This window comes from Protomyctophum parallelum (assembly GCF_964188405.1).
Source record: "Protomyctophum parallelum genome assembly, chromosome: 4".
Classification (NCBI taxonomy): Eukaryota; Metazoa; Chordata; class Actinopteri; order Myctophiformes; family Myctophidae; genus Protomyctophum; species Protomyctophum parallelum.
This window is the reverse complement of record NC_139700.1, coordinates 39,073,746-39,094,028: the sequence shown is the minus strand read 5'-3', so window position 1 is coordinate 39,094,028 and position 20,283 is coordinate 39,073,746. Positions and strand designations below refer to the sequence as shown.

At 41.2% G+C, this 20,283-nt stretch overlaps 1 protein-coding gene across 1 annotated transcript; it reads left to right on the top strand.

The window, feature by feature from the left end:
- Window positions 1-730: 730 nt before the first annotated feature.
- LOC310857193 (aldo-keto reductase family 1 member D1-like) lies at window positions 731-13,180 on the top strand (the record flags this gene model as incomplete). The annotated part of the gene is made up of 9 exons (XM_083762803.1): window positions 731-823; window positions 2,506-2,673; window positions 3,088-3,204; window positions 3,304-3,381; window positions 6,274-6,396; window positions 6,856-6,965; window positions 9,127-9,292; window positions 12,237-12,319; window positions 13,079-13,180. The coding sequence occupies 9 exons, from the start codon at window positions 731-733 to the stop codon at window positions 13,119-13,121; spliced, it is 981 nt and encodes a 326-aa protein (XP_083618929.1). The 3' UTR covers window positions 13,122-13,180.
- Between the last annotated feature and the right edge of the window lie 7,103 nt (window positions 13,181-20,283).

Below are 20,283 nucleotides of genomic sequence, written 5' to 3'. Positions count from 1 at the left end.
AAGATATGAGACATAGAAGGAACTTACTGTAAGTAAGGAACCGAACAAAATAGGACAAGAATAAAGGATGACCTTACTGTAGGCATCTAACAGATGCATCTCATATGAATAATTAATATTATTGATGTATTAGGACAACAAGATGTGTCTTGTATCAAATTCATAGGCGTCATAACTAAGATGGCACATGGACTAATTCATAATAAATACCATAATGTAGAAATACACTGTTTCAAGTAAAAGTCTGGTATTCACAATTTACCTTAGTAAAAGTACAAAAGTATCGGCATCTACATGTAGGCCTACTTAAAGTACCAAAAGTAAAAGTACTCATTCTGCAGAATATCCCATTTCAAGTTTTGAAAATGTATAAAAATATTTGGAATAGCATACAGTATCAACAAACTGTGACACATTTTGAGCTACACAACCGTGAATCTGCTATTTTCAAATAGCCAAAAAATATATAGGGCTTAAGTAGTTAGTGCAGTACTTGCCCTCAGAGAGGGAGTAGTGGAGTAGAATTAAAGTATTGAAAATTGGAAATACTCCACTAAAGTACTTGAGTAAATGTAGTTACTTTACACCACTGCAGAGGAGGGCTTTTGCATTGAAGTTCAAAGGTTGGTTTGTTTGTTGTTTAATACATCACTCATTGGGGAGTATAGATAGTTTGAGCCAGGCTTGTAGCCTCTGGCAGCTCTGCAATTTGCATTCACATGTAGACATGATGAATGTGAACGCACACAACAACACCGTTCCTCTGAGTGATGGCAATCGTATTCCTCTACTCGGATTGGGCACCTACGGGGACCCCAGAACGGTGAGTGAGAGTTGTAAATATTGATGATTATGATTATAATAACATGCTAATATTTTAACTCCAGTGTAGAAGCGGAGCTGTTTATATTGCTAAAGTGAATACCATTACACACCACCCCATATAATAATAGTTCTAACTTCTAACTTTAAGTTTGGCTTATTTCAAGTTCAAGTGTGCTTCATGTAATTGAGCTGTAATTGTTTTTGAGTGGTTACGGAGCTATGTGTGTGGGTGGCTGGGTGGGTGGGTGGCTGTGTCTGAGCACGAAAACAGCATGGTTGTTTTTCACCACCTGTGCGCAACCTAACACACACACATATTAACTGTATAATGTATATGATGATTTTGGGTGTGCCAGTACACTACAGTGATGGTACAGTACAGTAGAGGGTACAGTAGAGGTAGCCTGGTTAATAAACCAGACTAATATCGCACGGACCGCGGGATATTAGTCTGGGGAGGCTCAGCTTGGATTTCATTTCCAGGGGGGGCGGGTTGAAACATTTTCTCTTTGACGCAATTGGTCAGAGCTACTGTCAGTCAATGGTCTCAAGCATTGAAAGTCACTGTACCAAAGCCCGCCCATATTGCATACCGTGTCCCGATTGGCCACCCCATTTCTCTGGTGTAGGAAATGGGCGTACAATTGAGCCTCTCCAGACCGTAATCCGCCGGCCTGGTTCGGTCTGGTTTATTAACCAGGCTACAGTAGAGGGACCCCCACACGGTAACTGTCATTTCTCAACTGTTTCGGACGCGGGGCAGCACGCCGGGACCGGCCGTGGGCCTGTGGGTCTGTAATAACGATCTGTCAGATATGGATTAATTGCATCAATAAACAGATGACACCTCTTATAAAAAATTACATTTGGGTTTATAATCTCCAAAGAAGAGATCTTACAAGCGTCGGAAATGCTTAGAGCGAGGTTCCAGATATATTCTTCTGAAGTTTAAACACAGATACACAGTGTGGGTTTACGCCTTCCGTCATCATATCAGCCATCCATACCCACTTCTACAACATTGCCTTTAATTGATCTTTTATTTTTTATTTTTCATGTCCTCACTGTACTGCATTACTGCTTGTTTTTTAATGTCGTTGCCTTGCTTTTCTTTTATTCTCCATTGTTCTGTAAAGCACTTTGAGCTGCATTTCATGTCATGAAAGGTGCTATACAAATAAAGTTTTATTATTATTATTATTATTATTATCAGATGTGGCTTCACATTCCTTCTTTTCCTTGGCAACCAGGGTTGTTGTGACATTTATGCACAATGTGTGTAACAACAAAACCATGTGGCAGACTATCTTGAGGGGAAGAAATATGTGAATTGGTGGTACGGTACATGAGTTCTGCAGCACAGAGTTCAGACCCATGGCTACAAGGACAAGCGGAATCATAACAAATAATAGTCAAAAACTAAAACAATGGCTCTCAGGCATGAGACATACTAGCTCCTAGAGGCACAGGCACGCTAACCATATCGACACATACAAATGAAATAGCCCAACTTTGGGCATAGGCCACAAACAAACTTGTGCTTTTCGAGCATCCCGGTCCTGGCCCTGGGCCAGTTTCTCCAGCTGTCCCCATCACCCGATGCTTTTAGCTTTTAACTTTGTTTTTGTCACCAGAAATTCAAAATATGAATATTTGACTAGTGTTTTTGGCTTTTGACAGACACCCAAAGGTACTGCCTGGGAGTGTGTGAAGCTGGCAATAGATGCGGGCTACAGGCACTTTGATGGGGCCTTCGTGTATTTCAACGAGCATGAAGTGGGTCAGGCCATCAGAGACAAGATAGAAGATGGAACTGTCAAACGACAAGACATCTTTTACTGTGGAAAGGTATCACTTTATATCGTCGCTGTCGACGGGCAGAAATGTCTTATCTCCCTATTCTAACTTTTTGTGTTTGTACCCTACTTGATCATACAACAGCGTCACACAAAATCTTCAAAACTGGAAGATTAAGTTCAAAACGCATTGCGAAACAACACGTTTTGAGCTTGTAGATCTGTTACTTGTGAATTTGAATACTACATACTACAGCTACTACTATACTGTATTACTTTACCATTGATACTTCTTGTACTACTACCACTAAAACATTTACTACCGCTCATACTTCTACTATTATACTTTTATCATATATTTAATTATCCACCTGCCTACAGTACCTATTGCCACTGCTGCTGAAATAAGATGTATCCTGTGATCTATTTAAGTTAATTTAAATGTCCTCTCTTATGCGTCTCTCAGCTGTGGAATACTTTCCATCCGCCAGAGATGGTTAGGCCAGCATTGGAACAAACATTAAAGGCCCTGAAATTAGACTACATAGACCTCTACATCATTGAGCTTCCTATGGCCTTCAAGGTTTGTATACCTGCTACCATTGGATGAAAACATGTTGTGTGTTGTCAGTGATATATAATCAATGCAGTGACATAACATTGTGTCTGTCACATACTGCAGCCTGGCGATGATTTCTATCCTAAAGACAAGAATGGTAAATACATCTACCACCATACAGACCTGTGTGCTACCTGGGAGGTGAGTTCTGCTTGGACTTAACACCTTAAGCCCATACTTTATCATATGCAGTCGTGGAAAGTAACCATGAGGATTAACTTGAGGACTGCTATTGCTGTATAGAGCCTTTACTGAAGCATGAGTAGAAATATTACAATATTAGTTTTCAGTAGGATATGAAATGACAAATATGACACACAGATGTAAGGCCCGCATGCCTGTCCCCCAAAATTAATTGGTTGACAGATGGCTTTCATTTTCGGACATACTATGAGAATATCTTGTGATGTCTGTCTTGTGAATGTCTCGTGATAGACTACTATTGGATTAAACAAACAAAAAAGGTGTGTGTGTGTGTGTGTGTGTGTGTGTATGAATGGTCAGTGATCGTGGTTGCATAAATACGTATCAGTGAGTATTCAATTAAACGGCTCCAGTGTGTGTGCACTTTAGTTCAGCCAGCCACGTGCATGTGAATTTGATTGACAGGTAGTGAGTGATGTATGACCCCCCCCTCCCCCCTGCCATTTGACAGGTTGATTTATGACCGGGTCAAACCATCCCCTGGACTCTCACAGCCACACCCCTCAGACAGTCACTTCAGAGTGAACCCTACCTCACTCCCTCGTACAGTGGTTCCTCACTTCAGAGTGAACCCTACCTCACTCCCTCGTACAGTGGTTCCTCACTTCAGAGTGAACCCTACCTCACTCCCTCGTACAGTGGTTCCTCACTTCAGAGTGAACCCTACCTCACTCCCTCGTACAGTGGTTCCTCACTTCAGAGTGAACCCTACCTCACTCCCTCGTACAGTGGTTCCTCACTTCAGAGTGAACCCTACCTCACTCCCTCGTACAGTGGTTCCTCACTTCAGAGTGAACCCTACCTCACTCCCTCGTACAGTGGTTCCTCACTTCAGAGTGAACCCTACCTCACTCCCTCGTACAGTGGTTCCTCACTTCAGAGTGAACCCTACCTCACTCCCTCGTACAGTGGTTCCTCACTTCAGAGTGAACCCTACCTCACTCCCTCGTACAGTGGTTCCTCACTTCAGAGTGAACCCTACCTCACTCCCTCGTACAGTGGTTCCTCACTTCAGAGTGAACCCTACCTCACTCCCTCGTACAGTGGTTCCTCACTTCAGAGTGAACCCTACCTCACTCCCTCGTACAGTGGTTCCCAAACAGTTCCATTTTGTCACAGACCCCCAAATTGATATTGTGTATTTGGCTGCTAAACCTCATTTGAAAGGACCTTGTGCAAGGGACAGGCCCCATAAGAGAAGATGTTGGTTAAATCTTTTCTAAATGTAAAATATAAAATCACACAGTTATTCGAAAATAGCTGATCTACAAGCTCACAGAGCTTGTAGATCGGCTACTTTTGATTTTGAATGGCTTAAGTATAAAAGTGTGGCTTACTCGTGAGATCCTAGTTTACTGTCTCTCTGCATTTGATGTGTGGTTACGTTGCTTATTGTAAGTCACTCTGGTTAATAGCATCTGCTAAATGCCTACAGTAAATTGTAAAATGATATTGCTATTTTTACTGGAACAATCTTCTTGGCCGCTTCAGGACTTCCCTCTATTCACATCTCCAAACAACCTGTTTTTAAAACTGCTTGTCTGCTTGCACATACTTCTATTTATAACTTTGATACCTGTAATAGTGCTGTTTTCGCCATTATTTCTATATGTAAATGAGTCGAGGGCCGGGGGAGTGAGTGGGAGATGGGGAGCAAGCTAACGGTACTTGTATGTGTATGTCAACAACAGGGCAACAGGTTTTAAGTTAATCTACTGCATGCTTATTTCAAATATTTTAACCAAGTATGGACATCATTTGAAAATCTAAGGTCTGTTTTCTCAAAAACCAAATGCAGTTAACAGCATAGTCTTAGCAAAAGCCTAAGTGTGTCAAGGACACGTCCCCTTTTTTACTACCCACTTTCGCACCAGTGAGGGGTGGGAGGGGCGGGGGGGCAAGGTGACGGTCCTAGTTACAGTTAGATGAGTCGTGAAAACTCCTGCATCTGATCATCCATTTATTCCATTAGATTCCCAAACCTTTTTGGCCATGCACCCCCTGTTACCTCCCGACCTAGCTAATGCACCCCCGCACCATGGAAATATAAATTGCATAAGCTAAGCGCAGCTCCGTTGTGCTTCACGTTCCACATAACACAGCCTCTGCATTGATTTCTGTGCGCTGACTGCTGCGGGACGGTGTGGGCTAGCCCCTCCCACCCCTCACTGGTGCAAAAGTGGGTAGTAAAAACGGGGACGCGTCAAGGACAATGCCATAAATAGGAGACTTCAGCTATACATTTGTTTAAAGTTCTGTCTTCTGTATTTTTCCTCCTTTATCTGTTTAGTTCATCACCTTTTATCTCTGAGTGCAGATGTGCCATTTCAGAATAACTAATAATGGGTGGCAAACTTCTGCCACGTCAGCCCTATTAAAAAAATAGCAGCTCTAAAAGCTGACAATAACATGTAGTGTCACAATGCGTTGTAAGCGTTGCAGATCAGATTTATTTTTAAAGAGCTAACTAAATTGAAATACAATTTCACATATAATAACATGAAAGTAGGGTTTACAAGAAAACATACGTGATGTGCATCACGTCACATGTAGATGGACGGACAGACGGATCTGTTTAACACATTTAGGCCTGACCGAGGCCGATTCTAAATCCTGACCTACAAATAGGGGTTTCCCTCCTCAATGGGAAAAGAAAAGTGCAGGAAAAATACATAAAAGAACAGAATTTGAGGTTAAATGCAAATGCTAGGGGCTGGCAATAAAATGTCATATCCCCTGTGAGCCCAAATGACGTCCCTGCCCTGTGTGAGGTCTGGCATCATGGTTCTATCTCTGATGAGGATATGACGTTTGTCCCTCCATGCACAGGCTTTAGAGGAGTGTAAGGACGCGGGGCTGGTCCGATCTCTCGGAGTGTCCAACTTCAACCGTAGACAGCTGGAGCTGCTGCTGAACAAGCCAGGTCTCAGACACAGGCCTGTGTCCAACCAGGTGCACTGCTGCTTCTCTTTCAGCCACACCGCTGTGGACATGAAGATCAGTACACCGTTGTGACTTTTGTGTAGTACAAGCGGCAAGTGGACATATAGCTACTAGTACATTGCGTGTTAAATTTGACAGCACATCTTGATTTAGTCATATTTTTGGTTAAGTTAGTGATATTAGTTAGTGATATAAACAATTGGAAAGCCTTGATAGCATCTGATGCCTGCTTTTATATTTGGTTGCATGCAACCGCAGCTTGTAGATCTGGTATTTTCAGAGCATCAACACCTGAGCCAACACAACCAAAACAATTCCCTAACATTTAGTCTAGTTTGCATTGTCAATATATTTAATTTTGGTCTTAGTCATCATAGCTTAGTTCTTATTAATTTTTCCTCTGTGAAAAAAGGTAGACGAACATTTTTCGCCATGGTATTGCATTAACATGCATTTTCCCTCATTCAGGTTGAATGCCATCCGTACTTCACACAGCCGAAGCTCTTGGAGTTCTGTCGTCAGAATGAGATCGTCATTGTAGGGTATAGTCCCATCGGCACCTCCAGAGATGCCTCATGGTACGAACCTCACTATGGACTTTAAAACCTTTCATCTGTTGTAGTATTTAGTACTATTTACTGGCCCTTAAAGCCTCTATAGTATATTCACATAGTTTCATTGTACTGATATTCTGCTGTTAGATGGATGTTAGGTTCTTAGCTTTATGTAACACCCGGGAATCGAACCCAGGTCTCCCACGTGGAAAGCCAACATCTTAACCACTAATCCAAAGGGTAATCCCTATGACTTGGGAGAGATATTAGACTTTTTCTCTTTGCCACACTTGATTGTAAATTGTAACTATAGGTTTCGGTTTGACACTTGGACCCCTTTCCACCGGTTCAGTTCGTTTTGGTTCTTAGTCCATGAGCCAGAGCTCCAAAATTGGAATGTTTATTATGAATTGAGTGGGCAAAACTATACCTATATACTGCTCTGGCACAAATGACTGATGATTGGCTAAAGAACATGGATGATAAGAGGCTTGTTGGGACGGTACTGTTAGATTTCAGTGCTGCTTTTGATGTTATCGATCATGATTTGTTATTAGGAAAGCTTGAATGCTATGGTTTTGGCCCTGTTGCTTTGTCTTGGATGGGGACCTGTCAAAGAGAAAGCAGAGGGTATTTCAACAGAAGCTTTTCTGACAGTAAGGAGCTGCAGTGCGGGGTTCCTCAGGGAAGCTCATTAGGGCCTCTCCTATTTTCGATATTTACTAATGACTTACCTTTGGTATTGAATAAATCTAATGTAGTAATGTACGCGGATGACTCGACAATGTACAGTACAGCATCTACAGTAGGTGAACCAATTAAATGATAATACTAAAGTATGAAATAAAAGCAGTAGCGGATTGGGTTGATGAGAATAAATTAGTATTGAACATCGCTAAAACCAAGTGCATGATCTAGACACAGCGCTACTCAACCCGCGGCCCGTGGGCCGCATGCGGCCCGTCCAACATGTTCATGCGGCCCACCGACCCGTCATGGTCATACCAATACAAAATATGTTTGTTCTGCTTTCAGTGAAGAAAGGTCATTTCTAGCATTTGTAACCAACACGATGCGATCATGCGCTACTAAGCTGTTTGTTCTCTCTCTCTCTCTCGTCACGTAGTTGTGGCGTTAACTGTTTACCGTCCCCGATGTATGTCGTCTGTCTCCTGCCTCCTCTAACAGATGTCGCCCAAATCAAACCTGATTTATGAAACTATTCGTTTTAATTTGTAGGCAGTAATTAGTAAAGAAAAGTGTGAATGAATGTCACTGGAAGATATTCATGATTCTCTGTTGTGTATGACAGCCACTGACTGAAGCCAATCAGCCAATGACTTATTGCACTTATTACATTGTTGCACTGTTACTAATTCACATTTGGTGAATGAAGCCTGATTCTTGATTTGGAATCAAGTATGTCCAGAGAGCCTTATCATTATATCCAGAGAGCCTGAACCCATTAAGTAGGAAACATATGTTTGTTTCCAAAACTGTAATTTATAGGTATGTTATTATTTGTACCAGTCCATGAGACTGTGATATGGCTTATTAATTTCAGTAGTATTGGCCTCTTTGTTATCTCTGATATTTGATTTATTTGCAACAGTAGTCTGTTCATGTTCTCATCACATTTTGTGAATAAAAGCCAATTTTTTTAACTTAATTTTATTAATAATCATCATCAAGTTTTTTCAATGAGGTTTGGCCTTTCCTAGATGGAAATGTTGTCCGTTTTCTGTGTGTTTCCTCAATTCTTAGACAACTCATAATGTGTTAGATTAAAATCACGGACAAAAAAATCCAATATAGGACCGACATTATTTGGACTTGCGGCCCTTGGACTTGGCCCTTGGCCTCATTTGCATATTTAAAATTAAAAAATTGTAATACAATAAACCTTAAATCATGCTTTCTAAGGTGTGATTTGGGGCCCTAAGGATGAATAAAAAAATGAATATTATTATTTATGCTTTCTTGGTTACACGTCACTTGCAGAAGTTACGCAAGCCCAGTCCACACCAAAGGTTTGCAACACAACAGCATTGCAACTTGCAACCAGCTGCAGCGGTCTGAAAGACCTGTTGCAGGTCTGTGCGCAGTCTTTGGATTTTGGCTTTAGAGACCACCAACTAGTGTTACGGTACGGTTGTTTACTATGTTGTGTTGTCTCCCCCCGTAGGGTGAATCTGAAATGTCCTCCGTTGTTGGAAGACAAGCTGCTTGTGGCCATTGGGAAGAAGTACCATAAGAGCAGCGCCCAGGTGGCACTGCGCTTCAACGTGCAGAGAGGAGTGGTGGTCATCCCCAAGAGCTTCAACCCTGACCGCATCAAACACAACGGCCAGGTACGTTCAGCGGAGCTTTAACCTACCCATTACATGTTTGAGATTTCATCCCTGTAACTTCATGTTCACATGTTTTCACAGAGGTGAGTACTTAGTTATTCTGTAGCGTTGGTGTGGGAGTGGGGCACGTCACGTGTGCATGTGAGTTCATGTGCATGCACGTGTATGTGATGGCAAGCATGATTTATGTTATGATAAATGGTCTCATTCCTGATGATCTAAGGCGCGTTCGGAAATAGCGCACTGAGCGCACTGTGCAATGCAAACTATAGGCGAGTGAGTGCGCTCCGGTGCGGTATTTCCGAACGCGCCCTAAATGTCTACAACCTAAATTGGGTTAGTTTATATTGTATTAACAATTTAACATACCATACAGATTGTCAAAATTACATTTTACTTACTACAAAGTGATAGTGTAGCTTTAAAGGTATATTCAGTGATTTCACTCAAAAAACCTTAGGTTTCGTTTTTGGCTGTGGGACCCAGCCTTTCGTCCAATCAGGATAGAGAGTCAAAAACGAAACCTAAGGTTTTTTGACCCCCAGGGGTTAACTGGGGACAGGGAGGAACTCCTTATATGGTCAGCACACTCTATAGTAGGGAGGATTATCACAACAAAACAAAAAAATAAGTGATATTTGAATTAAGTGAAATCACTGAATATACCTTTAATCTTTATCCTGCACATGGATTCTACAGTGAATGGTGCATTTACACATGATAGCGCCTTTATCCAATGCACATTACAATATGCATTACATTCACCATCACACACATTCATTCACCCAGTCACACACACACACACACACACACACACACACACACACACACACACACACACACACACACGCACGCACACACTGCCGTGAATGCATGTGTGAATGGGTTTCCATTCATACATGCATTCACGGCAGAGGAAACCATGCAAGGCACCAACCTGCTCATCAGGAGCAGTTAGCGGGTTCAGTGTCTTGCCCAAGGACACTTGAGCACCTTCCTAACAAGTCTGCTACTGAGCCACTGCTGCCCAGAAGATGTGTGCACAGCACACGCTCATCTGTCTCTGATTTATAATGCCCATGAATCTTGATAGCTTGACAGGTTGACAGCTTATGATTGATTTATGATAGGTTCTGACATCCACCTCCCCCTCCTACCTCCGGTCTTTGCTTTCTTCAGAAGTAGGACAGTCTGTGACAATATTAAGGACAGACTAGGGATGTCCCGATCACGTTTTCTTGCTCCCGATCCGATTCCGATCATTTGATTTTGAGACATACCGATACCGATCTTTCCCGATCCAATCTTTATATTTTTATATAACACTTATAGGAAACTTTGACAGAAAAAGACTGTCTCACGGCTCACGGTCGGTCCTAAGACCTTCGTCAGTGCTATATTCATATAGCACTGACGAAGGTCTTAGGACCGAAACGTTTGCTTTTTAATTGCACTTTGAGCACAGAGCACTTGATGAGCATGATAAAATCTCAGTCTAAGGAGTTTCACTTCTATTTTCTATACGGTGAGCGAGACTTTTTCTGTCAAAGTTTCCCTTATGTTTTTGAGACCACCGCTACCGTAATTTTGGGAAAAAGGACGAAGAAAGGCGCAACAGTTTTCTCAGTGCTTCAGTTTTTATATAACACTCTAGTGTAGTCTGTTGTGGTGCCTTTCATTTATTGAAATGCAGAATGTGACTATACTTTTATTAGAATGGCCGTCATTGTGTTTTTTTTTCTTCTTGAAAGCATGAAATCATAGCAAAATAATTATGTATTGGTTAATTAGAGCAGGGGTTTTCAACTGATTGTGAACCACCACCCTGACTTAGAAGCAACCTGGGGACCACTATTGTGTTGGGTGGGGATATGGGATTAGTGCTTTTGTAAGTTAACACTTGCTATGCATCCCATGTGTATACATCCCACTGTTTCTCAACCGTTGACTACTACTGGTAAAAACGTCCTAATAATAATGACTCAACGAGACAATCTAACTCTCTTTTTCTGTTGAATATCTTGGACTCCAACTTGTCAGTAAATGACTACATGGTCACCAGGGCATTCAGTTCACGGTTTCTCAACTAGTGGAAAGAACATTTAATACAAATCAACAAATCCTACATTACTAAATGCATGGTCATGGACCACATGCAATATCTCCACGGACCACCAGACACAGTGGTCCACGAACCACCTGTTGAAAACCCATGAATTAGAGTCAATACAATTTCTACAGCTTATATAACTGAATTCAAGTTAAAACTCTTAAATAATATCTCTCTCATTCAGAGTGAGTACTACCGATGACATCATGCATAGCGGGGTTTGCATTTCCTTTGTTTTCATAATAGGTGTCTTTCACGCCTCTGAGTGTGACTAGTCTTTGTTTGATGATCTCTGACTGGGACCAGTCAGCATAAACACAACAGTTTTTACAAAATCTCATTGCTTTCTTTGAGATTTACATTAAACAATTAAAAATCCGATCTTTTCTCCCCGATTCGGATCTTTTGAAAATCATGTGATCGGAGCCGATTTCCGATCACCCGATCCGATCGGGACAACCCTAGGACAGACATCAACACCTTCCTCTTCTGTCAATTATTATTATTGTTATTTCTAATACATGTGTAGGCCTATTATTGCATCAGAAACATGATTGTTAATAAGGGGTGTATAGTGGCTCAGGAGGTAGAGTGGCCACTACAGGGACTCATAAATGTCCTGGTCCGAACACTGGTTCCCCCTAGGTTAATGCTGAAGTAGTGCTGAAGTGTCCTTGAGCAAGACATTGAGAAAGCCCAACTGCTCCTGATGAGCAGGTTGGTGCCTTGCATGGATGTATGCGCGCGTTTAAAGTGCTAACATCATTGATTAAAAGTAGGCACCACAAGGAAATGAGAAATGTGTTTGATTAACGTTTTTTTGCTTTGCTACAGATATTTGATTTTTCACTCACTGAGGATGAAATGAAAGCTATTGAAGCACTGAACAAAAACATTCGTTTTGTGGAGCTGCTGATGTAAGTATACCTACAGTACTAAGCTGCTTAAATTTGATGATAACTAATCATAAATGGATGACATACTGTATGTACTTGTAGTCATTGAGTAACTTTGCTAGGGACCCCCTATACTATAGAACCCCCCCCAAGGACCCCTGTGGGTCCCCGGACCCCACTTTGAGAACGACTGCATTGTTTCATTGTGCCATAGTCTTATCTAACTATAAATGCACCATGTCTCTATGTGTGTGTTACAGTGTGTAGTGTACGTATGTCTGTACGTCTGTAATCCACGTAACTTGAGAACCGTTCGCCCCACCGACTTCTGATTTGACACACACGTTCCACCCAACCACAGGGGGTGCAGTGCCCGGTGTCAAGTCGGTCGGACCCACGGTTGTCCAGAACGGCCCCAAAAAGGCCTCTGCCCGGGCTCTGGACAGGGCCCCTGCCCAGTGTCCATATGGAGCTGGCCTGTTCTGACATCATTCTGACGTGTGCAATAGACTCCATATTTGGGCATGCCTGACAAAGAACTCCATATATGGGCATAAATAGGACACAGACATAATATCTGGGTGGGGCATTCATTTCCAACTTGCATCGTTCCAAGTAGGCCAGTGCCCAACGGGCACCGCTGTAGAGACGTCAACGGGCACCGCTCTAGTTCTTTTAATTTGTAAATTATCCTTTTTTTGTTTTTGTTTTTTCAAATAATAATGATATCATCACAGTCAGTGAGTCAGTAACCCAGTACCATTGTCTTCTTGCCACTAGGTGGAGTGACCATCCTGAATATCCATTTCATGATGAATACTGAACTGTGAACTATAATGTTCTACCTTTTCCACTCTCTCTAACCTAATGGCATCATCCATGTTTACTTCACCATCATGTGTGTATGTTCCACAAATAAGCACTAGAGGGCGTAATCTCGCAATGATTGAAGATAAATAATTTGTGTATACTGTATTAAGCTATAAGAACCTTTGTCCAGAAGCACAAACACTTGCTTAGTGATAAATATAGAATTGGAATACGTATTTTAGCCAATTCTGTGCAATGTATGTATACACACTGATGTTATGCTAAGACCACCAGAAATAGATGAACATTTACTCCAAAGATCTATATGAAATTATGATGTTTAGGTATTACAACCACTTTTATGTAAAAGTGGTGCATTTACTATATTGCCTAAAATAGGCAACAGTTTACAGGACCAGATTGGAAAGTTTCATTACGCTTGTAGGCCTATGTACTATTTATCCTGGGTTTAAGTTATATTGTGATTACTTCTTTTACCAAAATCAAATCAAATACATTAATTACAAGTAGCCTACTCTTGCTACAGTAATTGAGTATAATTGTATATTATATACTGAGTGTACAGTATTTCTGAGTACATTATAAAACCCACTAATTCTACTTTCACTTAATTGGCTTTATGATGAAGTATTGCACTCATTATAATACTTTTGGAAATGCAGTAATTTCAGTACAGATCATTGAGTATTTTTTACCAGTGGAAATATGCATTGTAACTATGTAAAAGGCAATTAATTATGAATATGATGCTGAGGTTCAAGTGGTTAATAGAGAAGAGCAGGGCCGGGTTGTTTGTGTGGACGTGAGCGTTTGATTGAGATTGGAAGGGAAAAGACCGACTCCTCTGCTCACTGACCTGTGAGCATACAGTGAAGGAACAGCAGGATGCTTCAATTCATTACTTCCGTCCCTTCCTTGTTTAAGACCCATGCTTGCAGAAAAAACATCACACAGAGCGGCAATTATTCTCCACAAGCTATTATAAATACTTTGTGAATGTGAATCATAGGAATGTGTGCCCAATTAGAATCTTCTGGCAAACACAGCCGTTGAACTTTTATCAGCCATGGTAGGTGCGTGTTGTCTAACTTGTCTTTAGTAATTTTTTGTTTTGTTTCGTCTTCCTGGCTCTGCCTTGACTAGTGCGTTAGAGGGCGGTCGAAGAAGTTACTTACCATAAGTTAAGCCCTATTTCATACTACTTTATCTGTTTGAAAACAGCTATCATAATCTACAAGCTACCAACACGTTGCATCATGACACATTGTGAGCTTGTAGATCTGCTGATTTTGACACGAGTGGAGTAATGTTGATTGACTTAGGGACAAGACCTTAGAGTGTATATATATACTCTATGGACAAGACCCAGTGGCCGGCCTAAGAAGACCTGGCAGACAATCGTGTTGGCTGACATGAAAGCGCTCGGCATCGACCGCGAGGTGGCCATGGACCGTTCCCGGTGGAAGAAAGCGTCAAGAGTCAAGTCCAATCCAGCAGTGCCTGGAAAGCGGACTTTAAACCGCCATTGTTTTTGCGTTGTTTGAAAAACCTGTCTAATGATGATGTCACTGGCAGGCGGGTTTCTGAATTGTCCACAGCCCCTCCTCTGAGACACAGACTGTGTCTGTAAAAATGGTACCATTTCATCATGAGCATGCCCACTTTCATGACGACGACAGGCCCGGAAGATAATTCCCCATTAATGTTTCCTATAGACTTCAAAAAGTATTTGAAGAAAGAAAGAAGAAAAAAGGGCACTTTTTCTTCTTTTTGATCGGCCCAAAACATTTAGTTTATTGTCATGATTTGTCACAACAAGAATTGGCTGAGTCTTAAAGGTCTTTAAATGAATACTTTTTCAACGTCTATGGGGAAAAATAATGGGGAATTATCTTCCAGGTCTGTCGACGTCATGAAAGGGGTCGGGACTGCGACACTCTAGTGAGGATCAATTAAAATAGTTTGATAATGGGTCGTCCTTTAAGTAGAAAAAAAAAACGAAAACCGTTCTTCTTCCACCAGTGTGTGTGAAATTTCCACCCACCCCCCTGAGAATATTCATTGGAGTGTCTAACTATGTACACTAATATATTACACGTAGTGCAGTAGGACAGTACATCCATATAGCAACATCCTGCAGCTATAGGCTGAGAACAGGTGGGGGAGTTTCACAATGTCACTGATATAATAACCATTAACCAGCAGTGTATAACCCTGACCAGTGACCAGCCTGCAGCCTTGATCTGGCTTTTCAGCTAACTACATGAACCCTAGCATCCCTGGGGACAGACATTTGCCGGAAATAGCCAATGTAGCCTACTGTACAAAGCTTGTGAGCTGCTTTGGATGTGGAGGGACAAATGGAGCATAGAGGCCTATAGGCCTAGGGGGACTCCTATCAATGAAGTATACTACAATGGGTATAGGTGCTTATTGTTTGATGAAAAAGGAAAGTAAAAGAAAAGTTTGTTGTTCCACAGATAGAAAGCCTATTTGTTATTCCCATGCACAGACATTTTCTGAAAATATTTATAATTATTATAAACCATAAAACATTAGACTCTGTGAACAATATTTGAATATTTAATTGTATTACCTGTATATATGTAATAAATATCATTTTCTTTGCTGTTTTTAATACGTTTTCACACAAATGTTTTATGGTCATGATTCACCAGTTTAAAATGATTAATATACATATTTTTGGAAATTTCTGTGGGGAAAATGAATGGGCTTTATATCTATGTAAAGTTGGAAACACAATATGGCCACGGCTATAGAGTGTTTGTTAGCCTTCTCCAATCTCCAGCTCTTTAGTAAAAATACTTTTTTAGGTGGGTCACCTATTTCATCCAGTCAGGTGAGAGAACCCATTAATCAGTGATTTTCATGGGGGGCGGGTACCGTCCTAAAGTCGGGTCTTCAGTGCTACTGAAAATTTCTGACGATCCGACTACTACTACAGCGGTAAAATAGGAGTATGAATGGTCTCTAAAACTGTTATTCGTCTATAGTAGCCTACTCATTAATGAACAAACGGAAACAGCTCTGAACCTCAAGTCAGAGCAGATTGATGATTCATCATCTTCCTTCTATTCATAGGCTATTATGTGGAATGATATTGATAAGCATAAATCATATACCTTCTCGTGTGACAGCATCATTTCAATAAAAGGAGAGATCACACCAATATGGAATAAGCTAATGTTTATTGGAAGGATTATTTGGCAGCAATCTAGCAAGCAAAATGGCAAACGTTTATAGCAGAATATTTTGGCAATTAGACTCCAATTGCATTTATTGAATACGATTAGCTTTTAATAGGGAGAAAACCCCCCCATTGAAGCATTGGAGTGTAGATGCTGGTGGTGGCAGCTGAGCAGATGAACCTCCTTCCTTCTCGACACTAGATGACAAGGTGGAGTTGGGGATGGAGGTGGGTTGCTTGTTGCAGACTGAAAACAGAATGGCAAGTGTCAGAGGCAGTGATATTTAAAGGCGGAGTCAAATCACCTGATTGGCTGCTGGATTTGACAGTGAGAACAGAAATGACGAGCTATATGATAGTGCTGAAAGGTCGAATGACGTTGGTTAAGATCTTCCTTATTGAACCTTCGCTAAAAGCTACATGCAGAAAAAACGTTTTCTTTTTTTAAAGTTGGGTCTGAGCAGTTGTTCTCAAAATATTGTCTTCAGTAACCCTTTTTTTGGAAGTTAGATTTCATATCCAGTTCTCCCCAGAATATGATGCTGAGGTTCAAGTGGTTAATAGTGAAGAGCAGGGCGGGTTGTTTTTGTGGATGTGAGCGTTTGATTGAGATTGGAAGAAAAAGACTGACTCCTCTGCTCACTGACCTGTGAGCATAGCATATACAGTGAAGGAACAGCAGGATGCTTCAATTCATTACTTAGGTACGTCCTTTCCTTGTTTAATCAGGGTTAAAAAAACCAATGGATTAATATTATTAAGGCTCATGATGATGATCTTCAAATTGCGGACTGCTCAGGACCCGTGTGGTGTGAAAGTATATAGTGAATGGACCACTGGGCCTGCATGTGAGGAAGGGGTCTGCATGGTTGGTGGGAGACAGGCTCTGTTCCAAGGGGCTGAATCGAGGTTATTTCAGAGTGGGGGGGTGGGGGGCCTTAACGTTTTGATGTTTTAATTACAATCGGTCAATGCAGATGGTTTAGAAACTCCACTAAAAAGGAATAAGATATGCACATCCCCACAGTTTTTAAATATGGTGCTGAAACCAAAACAAATGTCAAATGAAGAAAAAAGGGAATGCCAAACAAACGAACCAAACAAACAACGTTTCGACGGAGAAAACATATATTGTATGTTCTGTCCCTGTACACACAAGACACGCTCCATATATGGCCAGTACAGAATTCATTCCATATGTTGATCTGATCCCCCATGCCAAAGCACCAGCGCTCTCCCAGCAGTCCTCCGCCTGCTGTCACCCAGGCGGATGCGTGCATGCGGCCCTGCCCCTTTAGTTATTAAAGATTAACATTGGCTTTAGCATTAGAGATAAAATGGTGTGTGAGTGTGTGTGTGTGTGTGTGTGTGTGTGTGTGTGTGTGTGTGTGTGTGTGTGTGTGTGTGTGTGTGTGTGTGTGTGTGTGTGCGTGTGCATGTGCATGTGCAGTGTATTTGTATGTGCATGTGTGCAAACACTCTGTGTGTAGGTGGCTACACACACATTTACCAAAACCTTCTCTCACACTGGACAGAAAGACCCTGCATGGGAGAGGGAGAGAGAGAGAGAGAGAGAGAGAGAGAGAGAGAGAGAGAGAGAGTGTGTGTGTGTGTGTGTGTGTGTGTGTGTGTGTGTGTGTGTGTGTGTGTGTGTCGGAAGGTTATGCAATCGGTCACCACACTGAGTCGGCACAGACCTTTAGTATATATGTGTGTGTGTGTGTGTGTGTGTGTGTGTGTGTGTGTGTGTGTGTGTGTGTGTGTGTGTGTGTGTGTGTGTGTGTAGGGGTTGTTGTGAATGGGACTGGAGGAGGGGGAGTGACAGAGAGGGTGCACAAGGGCAAAGCAGAGAGAAAAACTAATTCTTGGCTGCAACACAGTTTTGAGTCTCTCTCTCACACACACACACACACTCTCTCTCTCTCACACACACACACACACACACACACACACACACACACACACACACTCTCTCTCTCTCACACACACACACACACACACACACACACACACACACACACACACACACACACACACACACACAAACACACACACACACACACACACACACACACACACACACACACACACACACACACACAGACGCACTGCCCTCCTAACACGTTTCACACTGAAATGAAACCCGGACCCTCAAGCTGATCAACCACTAGCCTACATTCTGAAGAGCACCGTTCATTCTATCTACATCACTATGAAAGGTATGGAATGTTTAGCTCTTTACTAGCTATTTTTTTACTACTTCCTAAGTTCTTTGGTTATCATTTATTGGGGGGTTAATATATAATCTTTTAAAACAAGTTTAAAACTAAAACTATATATTTTATTATTAATGGGTCCCAACCCAGCATTTGTTTATCAGTGCATTTATATATATAAATATATATATATATATATATATATATATATAAACATATAGCTTCTCATGCACATCCAAATTTGCGTGTGTGTATATACACACACACACACACACACACACACACACACACTCACAAACAATAGCAGGTCTATATAGTACAGTCTCTGGAGGGGGGTCTCCTGCACCCCCCGGAAATATACTTCTAATCAGGGTTTTCTTATTGGAAAAAATTTGCTGAAAATGATGAGCTATGATAAAAAGTTGTCAAAATGTCCCACCTACCTCAAAATCCACTTTTTTGTATAAAGCTCTGGCGAAATTATGTAAATGCAAATATTAATTCACCGAAATTCCATAAATAGACATGGTAGTCTGAAATTTGTCATGGACTATCCTGACACATAAGGGTAAGTAGCAGAATAGCATTTTGGGGCATGCTACCATTGTATTTATAAATATGACCTATATAATCCCCAGAAACACAGAAAAATATACTGTCCGCTTGACAAACAACAACAAAAATGGTAATTTTACAGCACTTTTTGTGAGTATCACTGCCCCACTTGTATATAGAAAACTTCCCATATCCATAAGCTTTCATTTAAGCCCAAGATGACCTTTCTATCTTGAAAATTACTCTTTCTGTAGCCAAAGGTTTGCACTATACCTCAAATTGGAGAAAATTGTATATTCAAGTCAGTTTTCCACAAGCCTAGAATTTAACAATGTACTGCAATGTACTGCATACCTTAGGTTTGAAATATAAAAAGTGAATACTTCAGCAGGGAAAATGCTTTTAAATGGTGTTCAAAATAAATATATATTTTCTTTTATGTTTGATATGAAAATATCCAACATAATTTGGATATATATATATCACATTTGCATCTGGTGTGCAAGTTAGTGCCACCATAACAAAAATAAATCTACTTTTAACATATTTATTAATTTGACTCAGGCCAGGTGTGACTGTTTAAATTATAGCCTTGAAACTGGGTCAAACTTATTGACCACAGAGTTAACTGTGACTGCAAGGCTGTTGTGCATTGGGCTAATCAATGCATAAATTATAAAGCTGACTTCCCTCCTTCACTACACACACCTTCAACACTATCCTCCAAACAACCAAGGTAACATATCGCATGCAGTCAGTCTGTGACCAGATCCCTTCAACTCTGCCTGATGACCTGGAAAGTGTTGGATATCACCGCAACTGTTATCGGCGCTTTACTGCCAACCTTAATCTCCTAAGACATGATGCCGAACCAGAACCATCAACCTCAGGGGGGTATCGATCGCCTCGCCGATCGTCGTCTGGTCCCATCTTCCCACCAGAGTGCATTTTTTGTAACAAAGTTGCGATCAAAGTCAGTCATCGGAAAACAGAGAGACCTGAATTGTTCTCATCTTATAGGAACAAAACAAATGCATGGGAGAAAATTGAATCAAGGGCAGAGAAAATGGGTCTAGTTCGACTTCATAGACAGGTGAAAGGCAAAGATCTATTTGCTTGTGAGGCCAAACATCACCATTCATGCTTTAAATCTTTCCACACAGCATTCACTAACT